Source organism: Leptonychotes weddellii, chromosome 3 (genome assembly GCF_054177405.1).
Source record: "Leptonychotes weddellii isolate Sample4059 chromosome 3, ASM5417740v2, whole genome shotgun sequence".
NCBI classification, from domain to species: Eukaryota; Metazoa; Chordata; class Mammalia; order Carnivora; family Phocidae; genus Leptonychotes; species Leptonychotes weddellii.
Genome location: NC_138371.1, coordinates 66,912,110 through 66,924,627, shown reverse-complemented (window position 1 = coordinate 66,924,627; position 12,518 = coordinate 66,912,110). Strand labels below are relative to the sequence as shown.

Sequence of the window (12,518 nt, the reverse complement as noted above, 5' to 3'; positions counted from 1 at the left end):
ACACACACACAAAACAATGCTGTGGAGGAGACCGACAAGCAGCCACTACCTTCCCTAAAGGATTTCTTGGCAGCGGATCTATTTCAAAAGAGGATTTGCAGAGTCTTAAAACACATAATCCCAGAACAGTTCTGATTCCTGACACTGGTCATGGGTATTTGCTTGTCCGACAGCCCCTGGGATGCCAGAAGTGGGCCACACTGAAAGGGCCCCTTGGAGAAAGCATTTCCCAGATCTCGGTGACTCTAGTTTGTGATCAGCTCTGTGGGGTGCATGTCCCCTCCTGCAGCAGCAACACCACTGTCAGCCTGTCAGTGACATGCTCCCTCCTCCGTTCTTCTCCTTCACTACAGGTAGGGGGGATCAGGGAGGCTGGGAGGAGCAGGTAATTACCACAAGACCACGGGGATCAACATGGGGTATAATCAGGGTAAAGACGCACGCGGCGCCTAGATAACGATGCAGCGGGAGATACACCTCGCAGGGCAGCAGGGCGTTCTCCCAGGCAAGGGGCTGCTGGGAGTCACGGCTCGTAATCAGCAGCTGCAGCACCACCTGCACACCCGTGAATACCGCTCTTTGCTCACAGACTAAGCCACGAGAACCCAAACATGGAGAAAGAAATCCCCTATCCAGGGGATTAGGTCCTGACACAAAATCAAAACCACTCAATCTAGACTCCCTCCTGACAAACAATGTCCCTATGAAATACCAATGACTAATCCAAAAGGATGTTAAATGTGGCCACTAAGTCATCATTGTAGGCTGCTGTCAGGTCGCAAAAATAGTATTTAGAGCAGGACTAATTTTAATACAGTCATAGCAATTGCCCAGCATTTGGAGTTCAAGATGAAGGCCAGTGCTAAGACACTACAAACAGGCTGCTGGGAAACAGTATGCTGAGCTTTTCCTGCCTTTGGTTACATTCTGTATCTTTATTTGCCCTTTGTCCTCATACAGTCTCATTAGGAAGGAGAGAAAAAAATATCCTGGAGAATTGTATACATTACAATAAAGTTGCCTTAAATCTTTTTTTTTTTTTAAGGAAACAGAGATGGATGTCAGGATAAGTAGACAGATTTAAAATAGAAACCTACTTCAATGGTTTTCAAATGCTTTTAAGTTGTCAAATGCTTTTTAGAAATGCAACCTTATTCAGAAGTTCCTAAAAACAGAAGCAGAACTGCCCAAACGTACAGGGCACGGAGCCCCCATGGGAATCCATAAAGTATCTGAAATTTGGGGGGTTCACGAATCACTATCTGGTAACAACTGATCGTGTCCAACTTTGAACCCAAAATGGTAACATACTATCCAAGCAGTTCATCACATACATTTTTATTCAAGGCTGTACCACATGAACACTAACTATAAGCTACTGAAATGGCATTGCTTTTATGAAAGTCTTTAGCACTGAACCAACAAAATGCTATAATTGAATTTACACGATTTCCAAAAATGCTCAAGCATATCTACACTACCAGAAACAGTATGTGTTTGTAAAGGTACAATACTGTTTTGCCCTTTGGACTCTGGGGTTGGGCTCTGCAAACTGATACGGACATCCGCGGCTCTTTGAATGGTGAGTGGCCACGGGACAGGAGGGCAGGAGTAAGCAAGACAGGTAAGCAGCCCCTGTCACTGCCTTCTCACTCCTACCCCAATACCCCTGTTCCTAAGCAAACTGGATGTCAGGCAGTACACGAGGACACCCCGGTTGCACACAGTGGGCACATGTGGGGTGTTTCCATTTGTGTTTTCTCTGCTCACAGTCCACGGTGGAAGAGAAACGTAGTTTGAGCGCAAGTGTCACCTGCAGGCACACAAGTGACCAGCGGGAGCCTCTTGCCTTTGCTCTGGGTCTGCGACCACTGGGACTGTGTCTGAGCCACACATCATGCTTCTCTTCCACCAGTGGTAAAGGCAGCTTACGACGTCCAGCTACCTCCCAAAAGCCAAGGATGGGACGACCGGAGCTGCCATGAAAAGAAACCAGGAGAACTAGGAAGAGAGTGTGGAGACACGGCCAACCATCACCACCCCCTGGGCATCCCTACATGCTGCCCAAAAAGAAATTAATGACAACTACCACGTGACTTGCAAATACCTGCCAAATACAAGTGAGACTAATAAAACTCAGGACTTGCCCTCCAAAAAAGGCATTTGTACCATCTTCCCAGAGGGCAACCAGCAATTTATAAACAAGCCATAAAAAGGTCACAAATTTTGACCCAGGAACCCCAACTCCTGGGAATTTATTTTGAGTACTCGAAAGGTGCAATGCGTGCAAAAGCTTTCTCGAGTAGTACTGTTACGATTCAGTGATCATTCAGAAGACCACTGTACACAATCTTTTAAAATATTTGTGATGTGTACAGATATATAGAAATGTCTATGAGCTTAAAACTGAAAGAAGGGACATAAACTGTATACACATTATGAATGCATCTATATATAAACATGTTCCTAGATGGGGAAAATATGAGAGGCCATAGAGAAATGGATATTGCTCTTGTTTAAACAAAGCAATTATAAAGGTAGCTTTGGTAAATTTATCTCAGTATTTTTAAAGGCAGTGGGAGAGTGAGAGGGCTTGGAGAATTGCCATAGGCAAGTGTATTGTCCAAACGCCTACTCCCCTGAGATCGCTCAATGCCTGCAGCAGTCAGAAGCAGCAATGCTAATTCATTTCTCAGGCCTTCCTGTCATCCCAAAGGGTCTACTTGCAACTAGCCACACACTCCTTGGACAAGAATTCCAACAACAGGAGATGCTCCGACGCAAGTCACGGAGACCAGATACGGAGCCACACCGTCTCCTGTCATTTCACGAGGAACAGGTAACACAAGTTCCATCCTGCTTCTACAGCCACTGTTAACATTGCATACAACCCACAAAGAAGAGAAAAAAGATTACCGACACACTCCAACAGTGTGATCTGACGAGCCACTGTTCTTTGTACCAGAAAAGGGAGACCAGAGCCGCTTCCTGACGTACATGAATGATCCAATAAATCCTGTGGTTCAAGACAAGGAGAAAAAGAAACTACTGAGAAACAGTTCCCAGTTTAGAGTACGAGCATGCATATCACTGTAACTCGCACGGAGAAGCCAATCCTGGATATGGGGCCCGTTAGTGTGCGTGGACCACTGGAGAAAGAATGGGTTTTCTTAGGAAAACCAGAAGCTGGCCCTTTTTATGATAGGTTTTCCTGAGGGATAAGTAGTCTTTTCTTGCATCCAGAGTTTTAGAATAAAAAAAATATATTAAAAAAAAAAAAAAAAAAAGCTGGGTGGACAAGGTCAAAGATGCAAGTTAGAAAGTCCAAGAAGCAGGGCTGAGCGTAAGGGGAAACAGTAGAAAGAGGAGCAAGCAGAGCAGAAAGAGGGGAAGGGCCTTCAAGTCCAAGGCCTGGGCATAACTAACCACGTTCTGCTCTTCTCATAAGTATCTATGAAAAGATTCACTTTAGTTGACATGCCAACTAAGGAACTCTAACAAGGAACAAACAAATCAGGAATAAGGAACAAACAACTCTAATGTTGTTTCTATTGCAAAGGCTCCAGTGGCCACGTGGGTCATCTAGCTGGTACACTCAAGCAGAGGGGCCACCTGGACGGGTTACCCTTTAGGTAGGTGAGGAACAAAAGCATCACAAAACCTAACCCTCAGTGTCATTTCTAGGTGTGAATTATCTACAAATCAGAGAGGGGGGAAAAAAAACAAAAAACAACAACAACATAAAACCATGCCCCAAACCTACTTCTAAAAATGAACATATTGTGAAAAAAATTCCCAATTAGTTCATTCGTTAAGTTCTTCCTTTTGATTCTCAGTGCAAGCCAAGGAGTAGATGTCTCTTTGTAACAGGAATGGATTATTTGGAACACACGGTATTGTGCCCATGGTGATGGTTTTAAGGTTGCAGTAGTGTTGAGCTAACATTCCCCAAAGCTCATTCTTTCCCAAACATTTTAGCTGGCCTGTTAAAGCAATACATTGATTTGTGTGAATTTCATCTTTTTTTACTTACTCTGAGCACCACTGTGAAGTACTGTTGATCAGCAAAATTACCAAAATCTGAACATCCAAAGGAAGATATTTAGAATCCTTAAAAACCACAAAATGGATAATCAACAAGAAATTGAATGTAGATGAAGTAGTTTCACATCTCCCTAACCATCTCTTTTGCTGTTCTTTTTTCTCGTTATTCATTCACTTTTTTTGAGAGAATAATTCTGAAAATTAAACAAATGTTTTTTTCATAATGTATAATCGTGATTTTAAATCTAGTTCATAGACTTAAGGCAGGGGGTGGCTTCAGCCGAAGACTAACAAACATCTACTTCAACTTCTGGACCCCAAGGCTTCTTTTTCAATATAGGAGGCTGTTCAGTGAGATAGGCTTTGTTGAATTACATAAATGAGCATATCACTTAAATAAGAAAGTATATAGGCCAATAACGACAGCTTGTTTTAAACAGTGTTCTTTGCTGTGTTGTTATCGCGATATACTGTCCCCTAACATGGTTGAGTTGAGAACACTATTTTAGCATCCACTCCCATTCCTCTTCCAAACTTGGAGAAGCTACTTAAACAGTGATTTACACCAGATATCCCTATCATCAGCCATGGTGGTTAGCAGTTCTGGGGAATGGAATTCTGACTAATCTCCTTTAGAATCTTGCTTTGCTAAAGCTTTGCCAGGATTCAGCTTCATATCTTGCTACTAACTCAATAAACTCACTGAATTTTCCTTAATATGGGAAACAAACTTCTAAGTACATTTCTAATGAAAAACTGTATTTCTCTACTTTGGGAAACAGAACATCCTCATCTCCTCTTTTCTCCAGTTCCGCCATACCACAATCTAAACAGGTAGGTAAAAGAAAGAAAACGAGGTTCCTTCCCGCTTCACATACACAAATGTACACTTGACTGGTGGCCCAAGGATGGGGAAGGCGGGAGGATGGGATATTTCTCAGCCTGTATCAGCCACCACCAGACGTTTTAACAACTCGCCAAGGTTGGTCCAAGAATAATACCTGAGCTACAGAGACTGGTGAGGGTGGGTCTTCTCCAGCAGAGAGGAAGCTGGAGAGCAAGCTTACCTGCAGACCTACCATACACTCGTAAGCTTGTCGTCTAGCAGAACAAGACTTAATACGAGATGATCTTAGCTGACGCATGACCATGACATTAAATAACACTGGATCACATTAGAAAGTTACTACCTTGATGGTCTTCCATCAAATATGACAAGGAGAGTCTCGATTGGGTATCAGCCTGTCTTTAATACCTAACACTCACAAATCTTCACCTTTTTCAGAAGAGGCATCAGACTCAGCATAGGATCGCTTCAGAATGTTATCAGTTCTCTTTTGCATTTTATGGTAACCTATTTATAGCAAGTGGTTCCCTTTTCTCACTTAAAGTTTAAAGTTCCTTTCAAATTGACACTTGACAATTTTTAAAAGTAAAAAAAGGAAGACACTTTTTCATGTGATTTCATCATTGAAAAATATGCAAAAGAATAACTTTAAAACATATAAACACAATGGTGTCTGACCCTGAGCCATCCATGAGGGTAGCTACTAGCCACATACTAACTTTTAGCAAGTGAAATGTGGTTAGTCTGAACTGATATATGCTGTGAGTGTAACATATGCACCATATTTTTAAAACGTAGTTCAAAAAAAAAGAAAGAATGTAAAATAGCACGTTTATAATTCTTTCTGATTAATGATTATATGTTGAAACGGTAGTAACTATATACGTTAGGTCAAATATGTTGTTAAAATTAATATCACCTATGGTGGGGGGTTTTTAAACTTTTTTTTAAGTGGCCACTAGAAAATTTAAAATTACAGATGTGGCACACCTATTCCTATTGGATAGCACTGATTTAACCAAAAGACTACACTCCACAAGGGGGCAGCACAGGAGCGTGAAAAGTTTAATAGCTGCTTTTTTTGGATGTCAAGTTTAAAGTCTTAAATTACAGGGTGTTAAAATAATCTAGAAGGGAAACTGATTTTAATATTAAGCAAAGGTGCTTTTTTTGAAAGCACTTTTATTGCTAAAGATAGAGTAACTGAGTTACTCCAAGGCCCCCCGCCCAAAATTATAGGCAACCGTTCCCTGCACCTTTTCCCTTATTCCCAAAAGAAAAATACCTACCAAGAATCCACCAAAATAAATCCCCTCCCTCGCTGAAAATAAATGTCTGTCTAAAATAAATGTTCTCACATAGGGGAGACCAAACAGGTGCCAACATAGGCTTGCCTAGGACTCAAGTGACCAGTGGTACGTGTGCGCACTGTCCAGTCCCCAGCTACTGGTTAGCATCTCGCAGTGAAATTAAGAATGCATGTTTAGCCATCTTTGTTATGCTTGGGCTTCCCTGGGGTCTCAAACTCACTGCTAAAGTGCTGTCTCCAACATTGGTGGTGATGAGCCCTTCGATGGTGCCGTACTCCACATCTCTGGGATTGAGGCGTTCTTGGTTGCGCCTTTTAAATTTTCGGAGAGCCACTCCCAGTAGGCAAGCTAGAAGGCATACTGCAAATACTACGGACAGAATAATGAGGCCGACCTCCAAGTGGAAATTCTGTGCTCCAGGAAAGGATTTCCCTGGAGATGGGGGAGAAAAGGAATGCAATTGGCTGTAAGGCTCACGGTTTACTTATTATTTAGCACAACCGATACCTAACGAGTAGCTCCTGAGCCTGACCACCTGGTCTCCCAAGTCACAACTGTTAAAAACTAAAATACTTCCTAACACCTGGACAACGGCCTGGTCGTCTGAACCATTATTCATTTAGGTACAACTGGAGTTTGAAAAAATCCACCGAGAACCAACCATATTGATGCACATATGTGGAAGTACATTTATGATATGAAGTAGTACTCTGGTACTACTCTTATTAAGGCAGATTTGATCTGTACAAATGTTTTATCCTTAGCCCTTACAGACAGAGATTATGATGAAATATTCCTATGAGAAAGTGCTATCTGAGTTAAAAACAAATTACCCAATCTGTGGTCTCTCTCCTCAGTGTATCTTGGATGTCTACCACTGAATTCTCATTGATCTTTCCACATCACGATTTCTGCCTAGGAACCGATTCATTCATCTGTTCTTTTACTCACTTATTCAATATCCACTCACTCAAAACATTCATTCACTGATTCACTCACTCGCCTAATCACTCATTCACCCCCTCGCTTGGCATTATCACATTACCCATTCAAACATCCGTGCATTACCACTTGGGCAAATACACACAAAGACCTTCTACTTGCCTAGTGAGTTAAATAAAAAAATTTCTTGGTTGGATAGCGATGGTCCATAATTAAAAGGTCCCCAACCAATAATCATCTCTGAATGACAGACCCCTTAGGACATGGTGTCACCAAAAGCCCTGTTCTTCCTCACATAGGCCTCTTCCACGTCTCTGCCTCCTTCCACAATCCACAATCCTTCCGCAAGCCTGACAGCCTTTATACATGTCTTTTAACTTTCCAAATCCAAATTAATCAACGACTTGGCACATAATACCCGATAGTACATGTCATTTGTACGATAAAGTGTAAAACTAATTATATACAACATTAAATTATAAATATGGTGCCTCCCTAATTGAATTAGAAATTCCTTAAGAAAATAAATTTTCTATTACAACTCGGAGTCTTGCGAAGTGTTCTGCAGATTAGGAACTTTCCGTACTGTAGGTGTAACTTCTCTGTGAGTGCAGATACTTCTTCACGGCCATCCACTCCATTAATTACAATTTAATTCAAAAAGGTTAAGAGTAAAGTTTATTCCATCAGGTACCCTTTTAGTTTTAGCTATTTAAATACTTAATCTCTATTTTTAAAATCTTCTTTTATTATTCAACCCCATTTGCATATCAGAATTAACACTTCCTATATGCCTTCAGGTCATCACCATAACTGAAATACTGCACAGCAGAATCCTGTATCAGTTTTTTTTCCTTTTTCTTTTTTTCCTTTTTCTCTCTCTTCCCCTGCTAGCTGACATTTCTGGCAGTGGGCGATCCTAGTAGCCTCTCCCACTCCACTTTTTTGGTTTGTTTCTTCTTTGGTGAGTGCAAAATTAAGTAATTACGCCAATTAAAAATGTACTATAGGTTAAGAGAATCAACTGGCTTGGAATGAGCCGACAAAGACTAAGGAACATTAATGTTTGTAGGGACTCTGAGATAGCAAATTAGGGCTCATTTTATGGGGTAACAGTTTCAGAGGAAGACTGATTTCCACTGGATTTGGAATCCATACACATACAACATAGAGAAGATTCCACATAAGCTACAAGGTTCATGTGAAGTTGGACCCAGCTTCAAGATTCTGTGATGGTTCACTGGGAAATCAGATGTGGGAGCAAAGGTTAGTGAGGCTTTGTCTCCTTCCTCATAAAGAAGGAAACCTATTCCACTCAGCCACCAGAGGCTTATGTTTCATTTTCCTTCCTACACACTCAACATCGAGATGAATATTCACCAAGCACAACTGTTTCAGAAATTATGAAATCATGGCTCCTGAAGAGAAAGAGGAGCTGTTCACCTGCACATGACTACCAAGAGAGATCTAGCCAGCCAAGCCATCCCCAAGATAGCCATTACCTTGCTCACTTACGCAAAGATATCTATCCTCCCTTTAGACTCCAAAAGGCCATGCCTTTCCCTTCCTCACCTAGAGCTACCTTTCTTGTCACTCATGGCCTCTAGTTCAAAGAGTAGGAGGAAAGCCTCGTGGCTATTTCCATCTTTAACCCACACAGAATCAGAACACCACCAACAGAAACCCTTGATCTAGAAATAGAAAAGTCCATGGGAACCTTTAGTGGGCAGCTGGGCCGTGATGTTCCTGTTACACCAGTCCCCTTGGCAGCACTCCACAGCTTGGCCAGGTGATGGTGGGGTCTTACAGGTCATCTTCCCCTGCTCATAGACCTGGAAGCAGCCTTTCTGGTAGACATGGAAGCCGTCATTTATGCTCAGTGAGGAAAAGCACTGCTGGCCTTCACAATGGTCCTCGCTCCCACAGGAGAGGCCTTCACACACACACATGTAAAGTTTGGGGTTCACCTTGGGCTTCTCATCTGCAAAAGAGCAAGAGGAAGGAAAAAAAAAATCACTACATGGGTTTTATTCCCATCAGGGGAACAAGACAGCTTCTCCAAGACCATTACAACACATTTACCAAACAGAAAGTCAGGCCAAGAATCATCACTGGCCGTAATGTCCACATTTTGTTATATCTCTCACTTGACCAACCACCAAATAATAATCACCTCTCAATATATGAGTGCATTTATACGAGCTGTGTACTCTTTTAGATCATACCACGCCAAAGAATGGTTATCATATACCCACATGCTTCTGACAATGAACTTCCCCCACTGCGGTTTTCACGTTATCTTTGGCCAAATGGGCTCTCACATCCCAATTTTCTTGCATCAAAATAAAATGTTCTTCCAGGACATAATGCTCATCAGCTTTATTTTATGTTTAAAAAAAAAAAAAAGGCTCCTAAATATATGGCAATTGTTAATATCAGGTCCTGGCAACTCCATACTAATCCATCAACTTGTAATACAAGGAATGCTGGTGTTCCTGCCGTTATCTGTAATTTACCAGTATAATCGAGAGTTTCCAAGGACGCAGCCTATAATTACAAATACCTCTTACCAATATTTGCAGCTAGATGCCTAGACTAATTTTTCAGTGGTAGTAACACTCAAGTTTTCATGTCAATTACAAAGGAAATTCATATCTGCTTCCGCATTTTTGACTGGCAGAAAAAAACTGGCACCGATTATTGAAGATGAGCGTACCAGGAGACAGAGGGAACAGAACAATGTTTTAACAGTGAGGTAACAGGTAGGACCACAGGAGCTGTCCACACCCACTAGGTCCAAGGTGCAATGGAAAGAGGCAGAAACGTACTATCCATAGTGAAGCACACCTAATTGGACCTCCTAATTACCTTCTTCAGGAAACACTCATTTGCAATCTCATTTTTCAAACCACTCTTTCTTTTCCCTTCCCTTGTTAGAATGATCAGTTCAGACTTGCTGGTCCCAACAGTTTGCACTAGTCGGGAAGAAAAGTGAAGACAGAATGTAAACAGCCAAGCCCTAGAGGTTCTGAAGCAGCGTTCATATAAAGAAATTCAGCTTTCAGAAGCTTGCTCCGAAGGCCTATGGCACAGACTGACTGCCTTCCCATTCTCGAACCCTCTGTGGCAGGTCTGTGAGGTAACTGCTTCTTTCTTAAAATAACAGGTCGGGTGGCTGTGCTTTCAAGAGGAGACCTTAAGGTAAGGTCTTTGAAAATGTCAAGTTCATTTACACAGATTTGTGTGGGTGTGTGTAGAGACGTGGGTTATCTCAGAAAGAGAGAAGTGTTCTTAATCTTTCTTCTTCCCTCTTCCAAGAAGTGAAAAATAGTTCACTACCCACTGTAATGTGGGTGCCTCATCCCACAGAGTAAGTGCATGCAGACACACAGACACAAGCCTTCTATTTATAATTGACTTGCTAGTTCTTTTGAAAACCACAAGGGGCTCATCCAAGAGCAAAGACATGCCTGAAAGCAGAAAATCCAAAATAGCCGCTGACAGTCTCACCCCCGAGAATCAAGAGCCTCAGACATTTTTAATGAGCAAAAATTTTAATGAGCCAGAAGATAGTCTTTATTTTCCCTGCCTAGAGAAATTCCAGCACCAATCTATTTCTATGAGGATGAGAAACATATATATCTGTTGACACAATCCAGCAAAAGTTTACACTTGCCAAAAGTGAGTTGAAAGGTAATATTTCTAGGGAGTCTAGACATGCTTGCCACTCTTGAGTGGCACAGAGCTGGGCTGAGGGTTGCCAACTATGCTGTCCACCAGGTGATGACTCTCTGGAGGGACAGGGATAGGCAGGGTAAGGGGGAGAGTTAATGCTGTCACGTTGATTTGTTTGTGACCTACAGCAGGGAATTTATAACACTGTATTCTAAAACCATGCAATAATGCATTTATGAAAATTTGAAACACAAACATATATTTTTAAAATCCTAAATATTTCCAAAGGTCACAGATATCCAAAGATACATACTACCACATTGAAGAGGTTGTGTCCGTTGACGGTGGGTTGGGGCCGAGGGGTCAGGGCATAGGATGAAGGGGTAAAATGAAAGCCATGTAAGAGAGTAGCTGTTCATGGACTGATAACGGACTGAGGAGTATGGATTACTCAACTCGCTGCACCTGTGGTCCATTAGGCGCAACCACAGACAGGTAACGCTAGACAACAGAGGCCTTGCTCGCCATCGAGCCTATGGAAATGGATGGTCCAGGTACAAAACAATTAATGACATCGTGTGTTTATAATAAAAAACGTAAAATTTAAAAAAAAATAAGGTAACAACAATAATAACTCCTTTCATGTCCTCTCAGACTGAACTCTGCTTTTAAAATCAGAGCCCTTAGGGTCCCCGGCTGGCTCAGTCGGTGGAGCATACAGCTCTTGATCTCAGGATCGTGAGTTCAAGCCCCAAGTTGGGGGTAGAGCCTACTGAAAAAATAAATAAATAATTAATAAATAAATAAAATTAGAGCCCGAACTGAACTCTAGCTCCACAGACGTAAGATGTGGACTGCCCTTCCAAGGTTCCTATCGTTTGACAGGATGTGGGGATGGTCTGACAGATGTCTGGAATGTAACCTAAAGAATTTTGCCAGAACTGAGCAGCCTCAAGTAAATACCATCTTCAGTAAAAGTCTATACCCAATTCTGCAGTGCACACAGGCATCACAGGTTATAAACTGCAATCAGATCTTATCCTGTGGGGATCATAAACTAAGTCCAAGGGATTCATTCATTTACTAAACACTCTCCCTGAATCTTTATATCCCTTCACTAGTTGTACACAAGTGGCCTGGGGTTGACTACCTTTAAACAGGTCATTCTTCTTAAGGTGTCAAAAACTAGAGTTTTCATAGCCTCACCTCCACAATCCAGAAAAAGAAAAAAGGGGAAGAAAGATGGTTGTTAATGATACATGGTAATTAACTTAATTTCTGCTATGAAGAAACATGAGCTCAGTCCAGCAGTTAGCTAATGGGAAAAGTACAAAGCCCTCACCAGCTTCACTTCCAGTTGTGCTTCTCACCAACATTTAATCTTCTTAATTTGTATATTTCCATGTAACTAATTAGCAGAGGCCCTTCATGAATCTCTTCTTTATATACCACCAAGTATAAATGAAGACCCTGAATTCATAAGTCTATAAGAATGACCACATGTCCCACGCACATGCCTGCACGCACGCACACATTAGTTAAATGCCACTTTGGCAGCTTCATCCAACAGAGTGGATTAGTGGAAGAGATGCCAAAAAGATTTCTGAGCTAGGATTACTGATTCAACAAAGAAGGTTAAAAGCAAGGTAGGAGCATTTTTGTATCTTAACATCCACAATTCTAAGAACGCAGCAGGCCCC

General features: G+C 41.7%; 1 protein-coding gene across 5 annotated transcripts in view; it reads right to left on the bottom strand.

The window, feature by feature from the left end:
• ACVR1 (activin A receptor type 1) overlaps positions 1-12,518 on the bottom strand; it is a 125,243-nt gene that overhangs the window by 32,143 nt on the left and 80,582 nt on the right. For 4 of the 5 annotated variants that reach the window (XM_081814379.1, XM_081814381.1, XM_081814382.1 and 1 more), the window contains 3 exons: positions 8,861-9,124; positions 6,422-6,633; positions 2,917-3,016 (listed from right to left, as the gene is read on the bottom strand). In XM_081814379.1, coding sequence (XP_081670505.1) covers positions 2,917-3,016; positions 6,422-6,633; positions 8,861-9,124 — 576 coding nt within the window. The remainder of the gene's footprint in view (positions 1-2,916; positions 3,017-6,421; positions 6,634-8,860; positions 9,125-12,518) is intronic. The other variant, XM_081814383.1, reaches the window with a different exon arrangement.